Source organism: Orcinus orca, chromosome 5 (genome assembly GCF_937001465.1).
Source record: "Orcinus orca chromosome 5, mOrcOrc1.1, whole genome shotgun sequence".
Lineage (NCBI taxonomy): Eukaryota > Metazoa > Chordata > Mammalia > Artiodactyla > Delphinidae > Orcinus > Orcinus orca.
Window position 1 is genome coordinate 94,399,462 of NC_064563.1, and position 20,541 is coordinate 94,420,002.

Consider the following 20,541-nt stretch of genomic DNA (forward strand, 5'->3'; position numbering starts at 1 on the left):
CCGCCTGCTGATGCAGGGGACACGGGTTCGTGCCCCAGTCCGCGAGGATCCCACATGCCGCGGAGCGGCTGGGCCCGTGAGCCATGGCCGCTGAGCCTGCGCGTCCGGAGCCTGTGCTCTGCAACAGGAGAGGCCACAAGAGTGAGAGGCCCGCGTAACGCAAAAAAAAAAAAAAAAAAAAAAAAAACAACAAAAAAAAAACCTATCCCAGCTAGATTCCTAAGAGCAGAGGTGGTCACCCAGGTGGCCTCTCCTTTACCTGACTTAAGCCTATTCCATTTTCTGCACAAAGCTACATTAAGCACATAGCCTCAGCAGCTCCCAGGATAAAATAGAGAATCACTGATCTGTACCTCTGAAAGCTGGGGACAGTCCTTCCCAGTCACTCTTCAGCTTTAGGGGGGTTGGTTGATCTCAGGGACAGCAGACAACCTTATTTAGCCAACCAGCTGCTCTGTGATACACAATGTCCCAAATGCTCGAAGTCTGATGGATGATTCTTTTGTATCCACATAAGCAGCAATGGGAGGAGAATCCATCAGTCTCTTTGGTAGCCTCAGGGTGTCAAGGCTGCCATTTAAATCATTACTACCATAACTATTAACCATTGTTTTAATAAGATATCTGCCAGGCAATTCTTTTTCTTTCTTTCTTTCTTTCTCTTTCTTTCTTTCTTTCTTTCTTTCTTTCTTTCTTTCTTTCTTTCTTTCTTTCTTTCTTTCTTTCTTTCTTTCTTTCTCTCTCTTCCTTTTTTTTCTTTAATCATTAAAAAACTATCAAATTTCACTGGAGCAACACTTGCCTCAAGTCACATCAACAAGTTGTTTAAAACCCCTTCTGTCTTCCCAGTTCAACAGAAAGTCATGGAGAAGGGAATACTTAAAATACTCTCTCTGATTTTAAAGAATTGATAACGCTGCGGGGAAAAGGTCTACACAAAAAATAATCATAGGGAAGAGTTACACAGTATATTATACAGTACACTGCTACAGAGGGTCAGAGTGGTAATTTTATTTCCTGGATGTTATTACCATGGGGATGCAATGGAGGAAGTGCCATGGGTAGAGGATTTGGAGGAGTGGAATATTGCGGTGGGAAATTGCTTTGCTTTGCACGGCGTAAGAGAAAAACAACCAAGGGAGCGGACAGGATATGCACGCCATCAGAGTAGTCACCAGAGCATGACTTTTTGACAAGAGGTTTCATCGTTTAGGGTAAATGTTAAAGGTAGTTCTAAAAGGGCTTTTGCTTTAGCATGAATGATGTGGCCTGTGTGATTCGGTGAGCTATTCAAAGGGCTTGTCCATATTGTGGCTTGGAGCCACACTTTGAACCCATTTTTCAAGCAAGCTAAACCCAAACTGAGCAGAGGAGTGCACAGGGCGAGATCACTAACCAGGCCCAGTGACTGTGCAGGAAGGGACATCTTGGATACTTCTGCTAACGTTTGTGACCATGCCTGATCGCCCCTAGGGTTCCAGAATTAACCACATCTCAAAGTGTTTACCTCCGCGAGCGGAACTTGTTTGAGTAATCCCGTTCAAAGGTTGAAAACACTATAGAACAAGGCGAGAAAAAGAGCTGAGAACCCGAGAGCCGCTAGGAAAACAAAAGCAGTTGGGGTCAGGTGAACCGAGGAGCGCCCACGACGGGCGAGGGGAAGTTCCCTGCAGACAGGCGCCCGCCACCTGTCTGCCCTCGGAGCGGTGCCCCCCGGCTCGCTGCCCGCTGGGGGAAGCGTAGGGACGCCCCCACGCGGTGTGAGCTCCTGCGGCAGGCGGCGGAGCTTCGGGGGAAACGGGCAGAAGTGAAAGGCGTGGAGGCGTCAAGGTCCAAGCGCGCAGGAGAACGTCGGACCCCGGGAGAGGCGAGTGATCCTGGGCTCGAGAGGGGCCGGGACTCCGCGGTCCGGCTGAGCAGCGCCTGGGGCGGTAGTTCCTGAAGCGTGAGGATGGGAGTGAAAGCAGGAGAGGACGAGTGGAGGGAGGACAGTGGGGCCCACGGCGGAGCGGGAGGCAAAAAGGGAACAGCAGACAGGGACAGGGGTAATGAGGCCCCGGTGACCGTGGGAATACGCGCTCAGTCTCGGGGACACTGACAGGAGGGCGGGGGACTGGGGCGGCAGGGCGTGACCGGGAAGCCCGCCGCGCGCCACCGCTGGGGAGCTGGCGGGAGTGGAAACTCGAGGCCGCGAGTCGTGAGGGCGACGCGTTAACAGCAGTCGCGGCGGGGCGGGGGCGAGGCCGAGCGCGCGTGCGCGGCCCGCGCGGGAGGGGGAGCGGGTGTGGGGCGGCGGGAGCGCGCCTGCGCGCGGCCAAGCCGCCTGGGCGCCCGGTCCTGACTGTGACGGGAGGCGGCGGTTGGTCCTCTCTGTAACGGCGGCGGCGCCTGCTCCAGACACCTGCGGCGGCGGCGACCCCGCGGCGGGGGCGGAGATGTGGCCCCTGGTGGTGTTGCTGCTGCTGGGCTCGGCGCGCTGCGGTGAGTGGTCACTCGCTCTTGGCTCTGCGGCTAGTGTCTCGCCGCCCCCGCGGGTGTGTGGGCTGCGCCTCCTCTGGCCCGGCGGCTCCCTGGAGAGGGTGGCCAGGGCGCGGGGCACGCGGGCCCTGCACGCCCGGGGTGCGGACGTGGGAGGGCCCCGCGGGTAATCTGCTCCCCCTTCTTTGCTTCCTTTGCCTCCTCTTCCTCTTCCCCTGGGTGAGAGCGGGGCTTATCTTCCCCTGTTCTCCACCTCCAGATGCACACACTGAGGAAGACTCCAAACCGTGCACCTCGCGCAAAAATTAGCTGTAGAGAGAAAGGGCACGATCAGAGGAGAGGGGTTGGCAGCTGTTAGGGTCCCCCCTCTTTCGCACCCTCCTCAGTGCTTTAAACGCATTTGGGGTTGAAGGAGGGAGAGTGGGAGGGCCCGAGCCTCATGCGATGCAAGTGCGCATTTTGGCGAAGTCTGAAAGAAGGGATTTCTCCTGTTTGCCCTCCCACCTGAACATAGGAGTTAAGGGGACGTAAAGGACACAGTTAAGTTTCATTTCCAGCCCAGCGTTTAATCAGAAGATTCTTCTGGCTGCCTTTTTTTTTTTTTTAATACCCTAGATATAAGCTTCCTGGATGGAAACTCTTTCTCGCTACTCCCACGCCCCATCAACCACTTTAATACAGTCCGAATTGCACGTTCAAGTTTTCCTACTTTTTTTAGGGGAACCATTTTAAAAGTAATCCAGATTTCGCTTGAAGTATGAAGACAGTAACCTCTAGTCAAAGCATATTTGCGGCAGAGTGAGATTTAGTGTCTTTCGACGCCAAAGGCGTTTTGGCCCCCCAAGCTTTTGGAATCCATTTCTCTTTTTTAAAACGTGTGCTTCGTCTATAACAACTGAGGAAGGAATGGGAATTTTCGTGGCTGTACAGTGCCTGTCACACTTCACATCTATAGAGCCTCTTGTGAACTTTTTGTAAAATTCAGAATTGAGTTGGAGTAACAGTAACGAGCAGTTGTTACATTTTATTCTAGAATGCTAAGTTAATTACATTTTAAACGGGTTATTCGCCTCACTGTGCCATTCATAAAGGCTTGTGACTTCAAGCTATTTCCAAAATGCCCTTAAGTCCCGGCTTAGCTCTCTTTCCTCACTCTGAAGCCGCCTGGAATGTTGGAGCTGCTAATAATCAATCTCTGTTACCTGAAGGGTTGATATTAGGTAAGGTAGTGTTTTCTGTTATCATTCTTAACGGCTTACTGCCCATTACTATTATTATAGCTCAAATAATACTGCTATCAGAAACCTGTTGTGTGATCAGAAAGCCTTATATTGAACCCGATTATGAATTTGTAATAAAATATTACTAATTCAGACCGTTGGTCTCAAAGCTAGTTTGAAGCGTAAAAAGTGTAAATCATGTACTGTTTTAAAAACGGGGTCCTATTTTCAAGTAGATTAGAAAGAAGCGCTAGATTGGTACTTTTGGGGATAGAAATGGTTAGGCCTCTTTTAGTAATAGGTATGATCACATATAATTAGCACTCATTTACATACAATAGTAGTGTGCTCAAGTCCCTACAGAGTCTTAGAATTCAGAATTTATGGTATTTCATTGTACTTAGTTAATAATAACCTGAAAAAAAAAACAAAACAGAGGCATTATGCATTTGATGAATATAAAACAGGAAGGGATAGTGTTTGTCATAGGATACAATGGATTTTTATGCATGTGTGTTTAATATGTAGTTTTAAAAGAACATGTATGAAGAGATGTTAACAGTCTCAGAACACAAGTAGTTATAAACCAAAGTATTTGGGAGACTGAAATTAGATTCTAAAATGAGTAAGGAAGTCATGGATTTGTATGTTTATTTGTACTCAGGTTTGATTTGCTTTCATTTTCATTTATAAATGATTGTTAATCAAATGCTACTTCCTGGTAACCACTACAGTTTCCATTGATCTTTGTAGTAAAGGAAATTGTCTAAAATGCCCATTCCTTCTAATTACAGGAAAAATACAACCTCCTTTATTGGTTTACAAGATGTAGAATGAGTTACTATTCTCCTTTCCTCCCCCCTCCCCCATATGTCCAATTATACATTGTTTAAAAGCACATCAGCAGTTTCAGTGGTATTCACTAACTGGTAAATAAAACGCTACTCACATAAGGACAGTGATGTGAACTGTCTTATCAGTGGTTGAATGATTTTTCTTTGTTCAAAGTGAGTTTTTAAAATCAAAGATACACATGATTAAAAAAACATTTTTATTGCGTAAGTCTAGTAGTCATTTGGCTTGCTTAAACAAAAATGTTTTCTTCTCTCCTCAAGCATATATTACTTTTAACCACAATTTGCCATTTTGAGGAAGTAAATGCCTATTTTAAAGTACTTATTTCTGGGGCCGCCCAGCAGTCTAGAGGCAGTATGCTAAAGCATTACACTAAATGCCTACCATTAGGACATTTGCTCATGCTGTCATCTGTATTTTGGCAGATGTTTTATCTTTGCCACTGAATTGTTAATGGAGATTTGAAAGGCCAGGTTCTAAAGAGGAAAAATAGGTGGTTTTCCCAAAACTGATAAACATTCTAAATCCAAAATGCATTATTAAAACTAAGTTTGCATTCCTTGATGTTAATTCAACTCTAGCTACTATACATTTATGTTCTTTTCGTGATGTAATTTTCTTATAACCATTTTACCCGTCTTTTAGGTTTTTGCTGTCATACCTTTTTATACAAGAGAAAATTTTTTTCTCTTTTTATACAAGAGAAAAATTTCTATATTTTTATATCTTGTGCCTCAGCCTAATATAATGCACTCTTGGGTTGTGATAAAGCAACTTTCACTTTGTGTACTAGTGCCGATATTTCTTCTATGATAAAAGAACAAGAATGATAGTGTACGATCAATTTTGCTAAACTCATTGTAGTAATAAAGTAAAAAAAATATAGAGCACCCAGGAAATTTGATTCTGATATACCTAGACTAAGACAGTAGAACCTGAATTTTCCCTCTTTGTGGTTACATGGAGTTGCAACAGGAATTAGAAGTTACACCCTGCTCTGAATATTTTATTCCATCTCCATGGAGCAGTTGTATAAGACTCAGAATCTGGTCAATCCCAGGGTTTAAGATTTAGATTAGGAGAATAAGTGCATATCTGAATACATGTCACACTTACAGGTTAAAAAGCAAGGCAAGGGATTTGGCAAGTGCAGGGTCTATCAAAATTGCTTTTCCTGTTTCAAGCAAGTATGAGCCCACGTTATGCTCTAAGCATTTTGCAAGGCCCTCTTGGACATACAGACAAATTTCGGACTGTATGCCTCTTAATAACTTAAAGTGTATTTTATGAAGAGAAGGGATTTTTTGTTTTTATACCGCAGTAATACTTAATATATTTTAAGTGCTTGATAAGGCTGTAATTCTGGATGTCACTGACTTTAAACTGTCCCGGGCCTTATAATTCTAGGTTGACCATTTCTGTTCCTATGAGGCCACTTTGAAATCGAGTGGGAGATTAGTTTGAGTTAGAACTAAACAGGTGTGGACACCTCCATTTTACCCCAGACTTTATTTAGTTTCTGTTGAGGAGAGATCTGACTAAATCCTCCTTTTGACCCTAATTCTAACCCAGTTCAGTTTGAGACTCCAGTTCTTCCTACCAGAGACCAATCCTGATGGCAAATATTAGTAGGATTCATTTCTTGCAGGCGTCTTTACTCAACAAGCTTTGCTTCATTCACCTTAGTGACTGCTGGGGCTTCTTACCCCAATCCTGAACATCCATTCCAAGCAAATAATTAACTTCCTACTCTACTGCAAAAAATAGTGATGTGTGGTGTGGACGCTCTCAACTTCCCGCCCACCATTACTAAACTTGTCCATAATATCTTAGGCAACGTTCATCTCATTCTCCTCCTTCACCCAGTGTCAGAAGTGTTCCTATTCACTTTCCAAGGAAAGGATCCCCTGTCTACAGCTCTTTCACTTCCACCATCTCGGAGACCTGCCTAATCACCTTAATCCTTAAGCTTTGAACCTTAGATCTTTCCTTCTTCATTGATTCCTTCGTCTTAGCTAGCAGACATGCTCAAGTTTCAGCCCATATTAAAAACAAACAAGAAGAACAACCAAAAAAACCTTGGCCTTGTCCCAGGCTCCACGCTCTTTCCATTATTGCCTTCTTTCTCTGCTTTCTTATACTGCCGAGTCCCTAGTCTGCTGACATTGCTGCAGGTAAAGAAGTTAATGGTGAATTTTTAAATCTCTAGAGGCTGTTTTTACTCATCCTGCTTGACATCTGTTTTGTCCATATTAAGACCCTTGGTGTCTGCAGTGGCATTCTTTGCTGCCTCACCTACTTCTATCACTTCTTTTTCCCACATCGTTGGTTTGCTCCTCTTTAACTATTTGCTCCATAAATATTGGTATTCGCCCACACTTTATTCTCTGGTACCTGCTCTGTTTGCTTTGCAAGGACTCTCTGGGTGATCCTGTTTATGCTCACAGTTTCAATTACCACCTATATTCTTGGTATTTCCCAAGTCTTTGTAGCTCAGACTTTTCTTCTTAAATCCAAATTGATATATCCTGGGATCTACTGGACATCTCCATTTCATTGCACCACAGGTACCTTTAATACTCAGCCTATTAAATATTGAAAGAACATTCACCCCTAAATCTCTTTTCTCTATAGTTAATCCACAATCTAACTAGTTATGCATACTATTGATATTTTAGCTAGCAACTTTATTTTTATTTTATTTTACTTTTTAATTTTTTTAACAACTATATTGGAGTATAATTGCTTTACAATGGTGTGTTAATTTCTGCTGTATAACAAAGTGAATCAGCTGTACATATACATAATCCCCATATCCCCTCCCTCTTGTGTCTCCCTCCCACCCTCCCTATCACACCCCTCTAGGTGGTCACAAAGCACGGAGCTGATCTCCCTGTGCTATGTGGCTGCTTCCCACCCACTATCTATTTTACGTTTGGTAGTGTATATATGTGCATGCCACTCTCTCACTTTGTCACAGCCTACTCTTCCCGCTCCCCATATCCTCAAGTCCATTCTCTACGTCTGCGTCTTTATTCCTGTCCTGCCCCTAGGTTCTTCAGAACCATTTTTTTTTTTTTAGATTCCATATATATGTGTTAGCATACAGTATTTGTTTTTTCCTCTCTGACTTACTTCACTCTGTATGACAGACTGTAGGTCCATCCATCTCACTACAAATAACTCAGTTTCGTTTCTTTTTATGGCTGAGTAATATTCCATTGTATATATGTGCCACATCTTCTGTATCCATTCATCTGTCAGTGGACACTTAGGTTGCTTCCATGTCCTGGCTATTGTAAATACAGCTGCAATGAACATTGTGGTACATGACTCTTTTTGAATTATGGTTTTCTCAGGATATATGCCCAATAGTGGGATTGCTGGGTCATATGTTATTTTTTTTAGTTTTTTAAGGAACCTCCATACAGTTCTCCATAGTGGCTGTATCAATTTACGTTCCCACCAACAGTGCAAGAGGGTTCCCTTTTCTCCACATCCTCTCCAGCATTTATTGTTTGTAGATTTTTTGATGATGGCCATTCTGACTGGTGTGAGGTGATACCTCGTTGTAGTATTGGTTTGCATTTCTGTAATGATTAGTGATGTTGAGCATCCTTTCATGTGTTTGTTGGCAGTCTGTATATCTTCTTTGGAGAAATGTCTATTTAGGTCTTCTGCCCATTTTTGTATTGGGTTGTTTGTTTTTTAGTTAACAACTTTACAATTCTTCTTTCTTCTTCTCCTTTACCTCCCACATCTGACTTATGTCGATTTTCCTTTTTTGTTTTTTTACTGTAATTTTTTGCCTTCTTTTCAGTTGTCATTTGCCTGGATTCCTGCAGTGATCTCTTAATGTATCTTCTTTCCCATCTCCTTTCCTGCCGCAATTCACCCTTCATACTGCTGTATTATTTTTTTTTAATGTAAATAAGTCTGAGTGGTTTGCTACTGCTTGTGTTTTCAACTCCACACTCCTCAGCATGACATTCAAGGAAGCCTTTACAATACTTCCTAACCATCTTTTCCAGCCCCCTTTCCTAGAGCTCACCTGAATAATCACCAGCCTGCGGTTATTCTCTTTCTTCATTCCTCTGTACTCATTGTGTACTCTGCCTAGAAAGCTCTTACTTTTCTATAACATTCCTACTTCTCCTTCCAGACCCAGTTTAAACACCACCTGGTAGGAAGAGCATTCTTAGACACTACAAGTAATTTTAAAGGAACTGTTCCATCCAATCTGCAACTGACTTGATTTAGAGTTTTCATTAAAATATGTAGCTTCACGATACTGTAATCAGGTCTATAGAAGTAAGAAACAGTGGAGGATTCTTCTGAAATATGGAACAAAAGTGAATCTTCCCTGATATGATGTTTAGATTTTCCTTTCTTGGGATTCATACTTTAAATTTTTACGTTCAGAAGAAATGTATTAAGTCCTACTTGCTGGACCCTGGGTTAGATCCATAGGATACCAAATGAAGACATGGTTCTTGCATTACTATCTTTTGATCCTAAAGGAGGGATCAGTAAAATAAAACAGTAGTTACAAGATTTGATAGTAAATGCAGTGACAGCACTTGAAGAGGGGGCAGTGGGAGCAATAAGAAGGGATGAATACAGTTGAGTAGTAGCAACGAAGGGGACAGGATTGAACATCTCAACCGTGCTTTCAGGAAGAGCCAAAGTTAGTGAACTGTAGCTGCCATTTATTGAACATTTGCTGTGTACGTGAAAGGCACTGAAATGAGAACTCCATGTTCTTTATCTGATTAAATCTTAACAAAATCTCTATGAGGTGTACACTATCAATATTCACGTTTTATAGATGAGGAAACTGAGATACAGAAATTAAGTAACTTGCCTAAGGTTATACACTTAGAAAGTGCTAAGTCACCATCCAAGGTCTGACTCCAAAGTTTGTGCTCTTACCTGAACACCCAGTGAAAGGTACAGGCCTCCTTAGGCTGGGGAACAGCTTGTGTGTGGGGGGAAAGGCATGGAGAAGAGAGTGCATTTGCATATCCATGGAATTGCAAGGTCATTATGATTGGAGCTTAGTTCGGAAATGAGGGAGTACAGGAAGTGGAGCTGGACAGGATCTTGAAGGACCTAGTTTGTATTCCATGCTAATACCCTTAGAATTTAGCCTGAAAGTCGGGGGGCGGCGGGTGCTGTTAAAGTATATTAGGCAAAAGAGTGTATATTTGCATTTGGAACAGTTATTTCGGGAACTGTGGAAAATACATGGCTGGGATGGGGAAACATTGAGGCTGAAGGCAGGGAGCTAGTTAGGAGGGTATGGCAATAGTTCAAGGCAGAAATGATGAATGTCTAATTAATTCATACAACAGACATTGGATTTAGGAACTGTTAAATAGGCTGAGCCCAACAAGAACTCTCCATGGCTAAGGAGAAGCCAGAATCCAGCGTGATTCATAGGTCCAGGTCTGGTTGACTGGTAGATAATAGAAAATACTTTAGGGAAGTGAGGATTTGGAATGAAGGTAGGCAGAGGGTAAATAGTTTTTGGACATGTTGACTCTGAAGTAACTGTAGTGCATCCAAGTGAAAACACATAGCAGCCAGTTGGCTTTCCAAGGTCTACAGTTAAGGAGAAAGGTGAGGCCTAGTTAAATAAAATGAGTCGGTAGTTAAAACCTGGAGTGAGGGAGAATACTGGGGCGGGGAGGGGTGGGGGGCAGCGTTGGACAGGAAGTCCTTAGGAACCTAATATTTATTGTGAGTTAAGGAATAGATTTCAATAAAGAAAAAATGCTGCAACATTTTGGTGGTGAAGGCTCTAGGAGGAAATCCAGAGACGGAGAAGCCAAGAGACAAGAGCAAGAAAGGAGCTGCCCACTGGCTCAAGAACTATAGAGAAGTCAAGATAGAGAGTGAACCATGTGCATTCCGTTTTCACAGGGGATGATTGGTGACTTTGGCAAGAGCTGTTGTAGTGAAAAAGGCCAGGGTGGAGGCCAGGTGGCAGAGATTTAAGAAGTGAGTAAGAGGTGAAGAAATGCATGTAGATTATCTTTCTAGGATGCTAGGAAACAGAGACAAGTACAAGGGATTTTTTTTTTCAGTTGGCTAATATTCAAGCATTTACAAAAGTTTTTTTAAACGTACTGTAAATGAACTTGAGGGATGTCGGAGGATGATAGTCAACGAGGGAAAGTTCTCGAGGAGATTGATGAGCGTGGGGCAGAAATGTAAACTAGCTCTCAGGTGACAGGGTTCATTACTGAAGAGGAGGAAGTGAGGGGAAGAGAGGTGTGGATAGTTGGGGTAGCAGGAAAATTTATAGGTGGAAGTATTGGAAGCTTCTGGTTTCTTATCTGGAGGACTCAACTTGAAATAGGAAAAGAGGGCTCCTTCAGAGAGTATAAGATAACCTCTTCCAAAAGGAGAGTGATTTCAGAGTTGTTACAAAGGAGAGAACTTTTATGTGGAACATGTGAAACGATAAAAGATTGAAGGCCTAAATGGTCAGGGTCTATGGCAATCTTCTGTTGTTCCCTTAGTAGCAGCAAACATTTTCTTTTTTTTTTTTTAATAAATTTATTTATTTTATTTTATTTTTGGCTGCGTTGGGTCTTCGCTGCTGTGTGTGGGCTTTCTCTAGTTGTGGTGAGCGGGGGCTACTTTTTGTTGCAATGAGTGGGCTTCTCATTGTGGTGGCTTCTCTTGTTGCAGAGCGCAGGCTCTAGGCACATGGGCTTCAGAAGCTGTGGCACACGGGCTCAGTAGTTGTGGCTCAAGGGCCCTAGAGCACAGGCTCTGTAGTTGTGGCGCATGGGCTTAGTTGCTCCACGGCATGTGGGATCCTCCCCGACCAGGGCTCAAACCCGTGTCCCCTGCATTGGCAGGCAGATTGTTAACCACTGTGCCACCAGGGAAGACCCAACAAATATTTTCCTTGAAATCCGTAAGACTGATTACTTTCCTGCCCATCCATAGCACTTCATACAGGAAGGACAGCCCTTATGACCTTGGGTTATAAAAAGTATATATCAGTCCCCCAGGTGAGAATTCTAAGCTTCTTAAAGATAATTCCTACATTTTTTTTCCATTAATGTATCCCCACATCCTGTCACAGTGTTTCAGATCAGGTAATTCTCAATAAACATTTGCTGCATGTTAGCATTTCTGACCTAGACCTGTGTACTGTGAGTATCATGTATTAAGCCTTTTCTGAAAGTGCATAGCAGCTGTTTTGAGGACTGTGTTATGAGATGGTTTGAGTTGGTGGTCTGTATTCACAGAGGTTGTAAGGTCCAATATTTTTGGCATTTGATATAAGTTAATTTTCTCATTTCATTTGTTAATTTATCTGTAACTCTAGCATGGCTGATGGTTATACTTATCAGTTTCTATCTGATTTAGACTGCTGTAGGCATTTCTTGATTATTCAGAACTTACTTATTCATGATAATTATCTATATGATCCTTTATTTGCTCTATTTTAGATCATTTCTTCACTCTGCTGTTTCATCAAAAGGCAGTAGGCAAAATAGAGAAAAACCAAATCAGATAATTTTACTGCTTAATAGCTTTTTAACAAATGTTTATAGAGGATGAAGTTGTAGTTAACAGCTGATGGAGCAACATTTTTGGACTATATTTATTAATTATTAGTGCAAGGATTATTCAAATTATAGTTTATCCAGGTCAATTTCACTTTGAAGTTTATTGACAGCATTTATTCTACTTAAATTACTTCAGCTATAAAAATGTTTGCATTAATATTACAACAAATAACAGTGTAATCAGTGCTTTCTGTATTCTTTCAAAAATTCATTTTCTAAACATAAGTTATGAAATCGTGGAGTGCTTGCTGACTGCTTCTTACTTACTTAGAAGCGGTCTTACCACTTCTAAAAAAGATCGCTGGGATAACTTAGCTCTTCACTTGTATCTCTTTAATTAAAGGATAATTTTTAGAAGGTAAAATCTTGACTCAAACAAATATAAAATGAACATGTGTCAAAGTTTTTATTTCACATTAATAAGCAAACCAGCAAGACGGTACAACCATCTTGGTTTTAAAAGAGAATTCGAAGAATAGACACATGTACATATGGGAAATCAGGAATGGTGAAATGAATTTGTGAGCAAATGCAAAATTGGTCAGTGTCCTCAGCACAGTAAAATGTAATTTAAAAAAAAATTTTTTTTTTAATTTTTGGCCACGCTGCAAGGCATGCAGGATCTTAGTTCTCCAACCAGGGATCAAACCCGTGCCCCCTGAAGTGGAAGCACTGAGTCTTAAGCACTAGACCTCCAGGGAAGCCCCTAAAATGTAATTGTTTAAATTCCTCTCTTCCACCAGGTGGAAATCAATGGCAGAACAAAGTTTATTTGTATCTCTATGGATCTGAATCATTCGCATTACCATCAGTTTTCTACAACTTACAAAGTTGTAAAAGCAGCCCAGTCTTAGCAAAATGCACAGGCCCCTATAGAATCAGATATTCCAAAAGCATCTCTCAGACAGTGCCCAGCACTCGCGTCTCTCAGACAGTGCCCAGCACTCCGCTGAAAGGACTCCCGGTAATCTTTTTGTCCATTTCAAAATCGTTGACCATATTTTCTGACACTTTCTTTCCTTTCTAATTCCAACATCATAGCCACTTTTCTTCTCTCCTTGTACACTGTAGTCTCCCACTAATGCTTATTTCTCAGGGGAAATAATTTACAACTCCAAGGTTTTGAAGAATGCAGTTGGAAGTCCAGGTTTTGCCTGGGGCTTCCTGATATTTGGGTGGCTAGAAATATAAAGAACTAGGGAGAGGTGAGCTATGGAGGCCCACGGGATTGATTCAGACTGCAGATTCCCAGAAATGTAACAATTTAGACCTGCCAGTCAGAGAAGGTCTGGAACATTACATTAAAATGCTGTATAGTGCTTAGTTTTTATAGTATCATCCTACATATTTATAGCACAGTATTGTTTAGAGAGCACTTGCCAATATATTTTCTCCTGTGTTGCTGACCACAATTCTGTGAAGCAGCCCAGTGTTCGTTTTTGTTTGTTTGTTTGTTTGTTTTTGCGGTACGCGGGCCTCTTACTGTTGTGGAGCACAGGCTCCGGACGCGCAGGCTCAGCGGCCATGGCCCACGGGCCCAGCCGCTCCGCTCCGCAGCATGTGGGATCCTCCCGGACCAGGGCACGAACCCGCGTCCCCTGCATCGGCAGGCGGACTCTCAACCACTGCGCCACCAGGGAAGCCCTTTTTGATCATCTTACTTACAGAGAGTAAACCAAGGCATAGAGAAGTTAAGTGAATTGCTTAAGGTCGCATACTGAAAATTGACAGAGATGGGATTTGTTCTCAGGCTTCTTGAACATTGTTCAGTTCATATTCCACTCTGCATCCTAGCATTCAATTCAGTGGGCATTTATTGAATAGTAATTATGTTCCTAGAGTAATACCATCCTATGCCCCGATGAAGGAAAAAATCTTAAAGATGAATGATTAAACTTGAGGTTTTATTTATATTTGTTAGTGCTTTTTTTGAGAGAAACACCAAGGAACTACTTAGATGAAAGAGTTGATAAATGGCTGAAGAATATGGAAGACAACTACAATTTCTCCACATTTTTACACATTCTAGATGAAAGGTGATGCATTTCTCAATCCCTCTTTTATAAGGCAACAACCAGTAGTTTATCCTATTGAAAAGAGTTGATGGAATATATGCTACTTATTAGCAGTATCTGCTCTTGGTTTCAACTTGCATCTTAGCTTTATTTTGGGTGGTTTTTGGTTTCTAGAAGGAAGGGATACCTGTAATATACATTTGGAAGTTGTTCCTTAGTTTCAATGAAATGTGGGAGTGGGAAAATACCATTCAATTGTGTATAATCTTTTATAATACTTGCATACAAAATGTCTCTTGCTGTCTGTATTTTGCAAAGGGAAAATAACCATAGAGAATGTTTTTTTTCTCCTTAGCATTCTAAGACTTTCCATCCTAGTGGAAAGATGTGATGTGACTCATGTGATTTACTTTTTATATTTAAGTACAGTAGAGCCTGACACCATTTTCGGAAATGCAACATAGGGATAGAGATAAACTTCATATCAGTTTAGCAAGTTCTATTTGGAGGAGTGTATAGAAGTTAAGACTGAATATAATATTTGGTTTTATTTTCTGTTTAAAATTTTCTCATAGTAAGGATAGTATTTTTCTACATATATCAGAAGACAGTAATGATTACTTCAAAGCTTCCAAAGCCAGATACTACACCTGCATGTTCTAACACAGTTGCTGAATTTATTCCCAAGATGTGTGAGAATGTATATTTTGTTTTACTGGGAATGAATAAGCAAGAAGTGTACAGTATTGTCTATCAGCTGTGCATGTTAATATTAAAATAATTTGTTTCTTTTTTTAACCTTGCCCATCTTCTCTTCTCTATAGCTGCTTGCTTGCTTAAGTGAACAATAGAAGTATTTCTCTTAAGGATTTGTAACATACGTAAAATCTCATAGTATAGAATTCTGTAATGAAATGAAACCATTTTATTTCTCTTTTCCAGGTTCAGCTCAGCTAATATTCAATACAACCAAATCTGTAGAATACACCGTTTGCAATCAAACTGTTGTCATCCCATGTTTTGTTAATAACATGGAGGCGAAGAGCATCGCTGAATTGTATGTCAGGTGGAAATTTAAAGGAAAAGAGATTTTCATCTTTGATGGACTTCAGCAAAGGTCCAATTCCAGCGATATCTTTACTAGTGCAAAAATCTCACCATCAGAATTACTAAATGGCATTGCCTCTTTGACGATGGATAAACGTGAAGCCGTCTTAGGAAACTACACTTGTGAAGTAACAGAATTAAGCAGAGAAGGCGAAACCATCGTAGAACTAAAATATCGTGTTGGTAAGACTTCTATAAAGTTTCCCTTTTATTTCTCCTGAAGCAACATGATCCTGTTAGAAAGGGGGGGGTAACATGGGGCCACCAACTCGTTTGAATCAAAAAGCAGACTATTAATAATAAATGTTGATGGAATGTTTAGCAGCTTTAAGATCACGAGTTTTATCTTATATGCTCTTCTGCTTTTCACAGTAAATCTCCTTTGTTGTTGGTTAATTTGTACATTGTGTGGTTCTCAAACTTTTTGTCTGAGGACTGTTATATTGCGGTGAGCAGTCCGGGGGGTCATCTCCTCTGCATTTCTGTTTGCTGCCATCAAAAGTACTTTCTTTCATGTGATTAATTTTCAAGGCTTTTTCCAATTATTTTGCCTTTTTTTTAACCTTACACTTTGATCAATGGTTGACAAGTCCCAGCCATGCTTCCTCTGGAAAGAACAGATTAGGAGGAGAATCAGAATATTAAAAATCAGGTTATCATAGATGATTCCTTGAGGTTTCCTGTGCTTAGCCTTGCTTTGTTATTTTTTCCCTTGGCCAAGATGTGGGAGAGCTAGGGATCCAATTTAATTTATTTATTTATAATTATTTAAATTATAGCACCGTTATTCTGCCCTTTCTTCACAAACTTGAGTTGGTGAGTTGCATAAAGCAGTAGTTACCTGGAGTAAATTTAAAGTCTCCTTTGTTTCTATTCTTTGCTGTGCCAGCTGAGTTCTTCAACCACATAGAAGTACATTTCAACCTCCTATTTTGAAAGCTGTATTTAGAATCACTAGACATATTACTGATCTCAGGATTAGATCATACTTTAAGAACCTCTGCTTTCAATGGGATCAGATCAGTTCAATTGGATCTGCTGTTTGCCTCTGTTCTTCTCGCATTTACTGTTACTAAATATCTGTTACCACATTGGGAATGGGGTGCTTAGGTTGATAGAATATTTTGACATTGCTTAGGATTAGGAATCAACAGATCTGAGTTATATCCCCTATTCTGCAACTTAACTGTTCACCTTTATGGTATGGAGAAGTTACTTTGCCAAGTCAAGTTACCTCATCTCTAAAATGGGAATGAAAATAGATACTTGCTTTTATGTATTCTACAGTCTAATGAGCACCAGATGAGATCCCTTGTGTACAAGTGCTTTGTGAACCAAAGTGCTTTGCAGATGTAAATTGTGTTTTGGGGGTGTTTGTTTTATGAAGGAAGGTATCAGGTTGCTGAAGCTGGCCTGGGGTGTTGTGAGAGGGAGGGCAGGAGATGGCTTAGAGTAGGCTAGCAGAATCTGGAAAGCTTTTCTGCTCAGAAATCTCTCTTACACTGTAACTTTTATTAATTTGATATTAATTTGGGCTGAAGAGCTTTTTTTCTTTATTTTAGAGTATACCTTTCATCAGGAGTCTAATCTGGAGTTGGATAACCGAATATCTAGTTGAAATTTCTGAAGGAATGTACAGCTTCATTGGAATGAAAAAACAAGGCATAGGGACCAGTAATTTTTTAGTGTAGTGTAGGTCACTGAGCGGTAAACTCAAGATATGAGACTTGAAAGGCCAGAAGATGGAATGAAGATGGATGAGAAAGTAATGCCAACATCTGAGATGAAGAGAAAGTTTATAATTTTGTGTGTGATTGTTTCATCTTTCTTTGTTTTCAAAGTACCCTATAAAAATATGAACTGTGTTTACTCTGGGACCATTCAAATGAGGAAGTACTGTTTCACTGTAGAGAACGTAGAAAATTCTACCAGAGGTCTCAGACATTTGGCTTTGCATTCATTTTTATTTTTTGAAATACTTATAGATTCACAGGAAGTTGCAAAGATAGAACAGAGCGGTGCTTAGGGGTGCTGGGTACTCTTCACTCAGTTACCCCAGTGGTTGGTTACCTCTTATATAATGATACTAAAATATCAAAACCTGGGGCTTCCCTGGTGGCACAGTGGTTAAGAGTCCGCCTGCCGATGGAGGGGACACGGGTTCGTGCCCTGGTCCGGGAAGATTCCACATACCGCGGAGTGGCTAGGCCCATGAGCCATGGCTGCTGAGCCTGTGCGTCCAGAGCCTGTGCTCCGCAACGGGAGAGGCCACAACAGTGAGAGGCCCGCGTATTGCACAAAAAAAAAAAAAAAAAAAATCAAAACTTGGAAGTTGACAATGGTACAATGTACGTATATTCTTTGTCATTTTATGATATGTATATTTATGTAACTACCACCATAATCATATAAAGCTATTTCATTTGCACAAAGCTCTCCCTCATGCTAACTTGACAAGCACTAATTTGTTCTCCATGTCTATACTTTGGTCATTTCAACAGTGTAATGTAAATGGAATCATATAGTATGTAATCTTTTGAGATTGGCTTTTTACACTCAGCACAGTACCCTTGAGATCTATCCAAGTTGTGCCTGTATCAATAGTTTGTTCTCTTTCTCTCTCTTTTTTGGCTGAGTAGTATCCCATGGTATGGGTATATCACAGCTTGTTTAACTGTTCACCTATCATAGGACATTTTGGGTGTTTCCAGTTTTTGGCTGTTACAAATGGAGTTGCTGTGAACTACCATATAGTGGTTTTTAGGTGCACATAATCTTCATTCCGCTGAACAAATGCCCAGAAGTACAATTACTCAGCTGTATGCAAGTGTATGCTTAGTTGTTTGTTTGTTTGTTTTAACATCTCCATTGGAGTATAATTGCTTTACAATGGTGTGTTAGTGTCTGCTGTATAACAAAGTGAAGGAAACTGCCAAACTGTTTTGCAGAGTGGTTGTACCATTTTACATTCCCATCAGCAACATATGAGTGATCTAGTTTCTTCACATCCTTGCCAGCATCTCCTGTTGTCATGTCATTATTTTGTACCCATTTTTTACTGGGGAAAAAAAAAAAAAACCTTCTCTCTGCACAAAAAGTTAATTGGAGCAGGGCTCTTGTAGTGGAATACAAATGTATTATGATAATGAGACTTACCCATCATGGGGACTTTGGGGATTTAGGCAATAGAAACCATTTTTACAATGTGGTACTTTTTCACAAATATAGGCATAAGTGAGGAATAGAAATTGTGTAATAGAGAATTCCACTTAGTAGAATGTGAATTAAGAGTGGCCATTCTTTGTGCCCTTTTTTTGGAGCACAGTATTTTAGAAATACTACCTATGAGATAAGTATACCTCTCTATGAGATTTTATATACCTCTGGTGCCTACATATAGTATAGTACCATGGACAGAGCACAGGACTTGAATTTAGAAAGCTTTTTCAATACATTACCATTTTCTAGTTTAAGAAAATTTGGATAAAAAAACTCAACCTGTCTGGTCCTCTGTTTTTTATCTGTAAGATGGGAATACCATTTCCATCACAGGTTTGTTCAAAATATCTTGCTTACTTAACAAAGATTTATTGAGCACCTACTATGTGTCAGGTGCTATGTTAGGCACTATGGATTCATTGATGATGAAGACATAATCCCTACTTTCAAGGAAGTGATAGTACAAAAGAACAGTAAAATAATCTTACATTTATTAGGGTACAGATAGTTTATGTATATGTGCCAGACAGTTTATGTATATTGTGTCCTGAACTCAAGAACTCTAGGAGGTAGGTATAGGTCTTACCATTTAACAGATGAGGAAGCATGAGAGATTTAGGGTAGTTGTTCAAGACCAGAGTCATAGCCAGGATTTTAACCTAGATCTGTCTGTCTTTAAAACCAGTATGTTTACCACCCCTGTATATAGTTTCTGTGGAAACACCTTGTAAACAACAAGATTACTAAATGTAAATAATAATAGTTATAAAATGTGTTATTAATATTTATACTTATAGTATTAATGATACAAAAACTTGGAGGCTTAAAATTTTACTTTTTTCTGAGTAAGCTATTAGGGTTTTGTTTTAAAAGGTCTGTTCAAGTTTAGCAAAGTTGCCATTTCCATTACCATCATCATGAGATACGTTATGTTCATAATGTTGACATGAAGGCATTTTGAGATCCTCGTGTTAGTTTTCAAGTGCATGTACAAACAACCACAAATGTAGCAGCTTTAAACAGCACCCATTTATTAGCTCACCACTTTGTAGATCACAATTCTGGTCATGGTATGACTGGGTTCTCCAATCTTACGAGGCTAAAATCAAGATATTAGCAGGCTGTGTTCTCATCAGGAGCTCTGGGTCTTGTTCCAAGCACACATGGTTTTGGCAGAATTCAATTCCATGTGATTGTAGGACTGAGGTCCCTGTTTCTCTGCTGGATGTCTGATGGGGGCTTCTCTTAGCTCCTAGAGGTTGCTCCCATTCCTTGCCACACAGCCTCTTCCATATTTAAAGCCAGCTAAGGAGAATCCTCCTCTTGTTGAATCCCTCTCGAACATGTTGAATTTCTTTTGCCAGAACAATCCCAAACCCTTTTAAGTTCTTATTTGGTCTGCCCCCTCTCCCTCAAGAATAATCACTCTTTCAAAGTCAACTGATTGGGGGCCTTAATTACATTTAGCAAAATCTCTTTGCCATATGAAACAATATAATCACGGGAATGAAATCCATCATATTCACAGTCCCATCCCTCCCTCCAGGGGAGGGAATTTAAAAAGGCTGCTTTCAGGGGGCAGGGTGTTTGGGGGCTACCTTAGAATTCTGGCTTTGATTAAATAACTGGGGACTATACCCTCGCCAAGTCAATACATCAAAAAAAAAAAAAAAAAAAAAAAAAAACCCCATCACAGTCCTGAAGCATCAAGTAAAAATTTGGCTTGAATTTTAGTGTCAGAAATTTTATCGTGATCATTCTCTGTGGAAACGTGTTCTCTGTGCACGGAGGTATAGCTTGTATATATTTGAAGGAGAGGCACGCTTAATGGATGAGAGTGATTCCTTGGCTCTTTCAGGTCATTCCATTTTGTATACAATGATAAGAGAAATGAGGTCCTAGGTTTTTATAATGTTTAAACTTGGAAGCAAAATGTAAGTACTTATCCACAGACCACATCCTCTTAGTATCATTTCGTTGCCTTTCCACTAGTAAGTTTATTTTCCTGCGAGCCACTCTACCTGACCAGGAATTGGAGAATAATGGGCATAGTTG

General features: G+C 40.7%; 1 protein-coding gene across 5 annotated transcripts in view; it reads left to right on the forward strand.

Annotated features, from left to right (window-relative positions):
* The first annotated feature begins 1,696 nt into the window (after positions 1-1,696).
* Positions 1,697-20,541, forward strand: part of CD47 (CD47 molecule) — a 55,126-nt gene continuing 36,281 nt past the window's right edge. Inside the window, exons 1-2 of one of the 5 annotated variants that reach the window (XM_033432220.2) lie at positions 1,697-1,867; positions 15,103-15,450. In XM_033432220.2, the coding sequence (XP_033288111.2) occupies positions 15,192-15,450 (259 nt within the window). In that variant the 5' untranslated portion in view covers positions 1,697-1,867; positions 15,103-15,191. Of the gene's footprint in view, positions 1,868-2,185; positions 2,482-14,159; positions 14,182-15,102; positions 15,451-20,541 lie in introns of those variants that run through there. The other 4 variants (XM_033432216.2, XM_033432218.2, XM_004272081.4 and 1 more) reach the window with 4 other exon arrangements.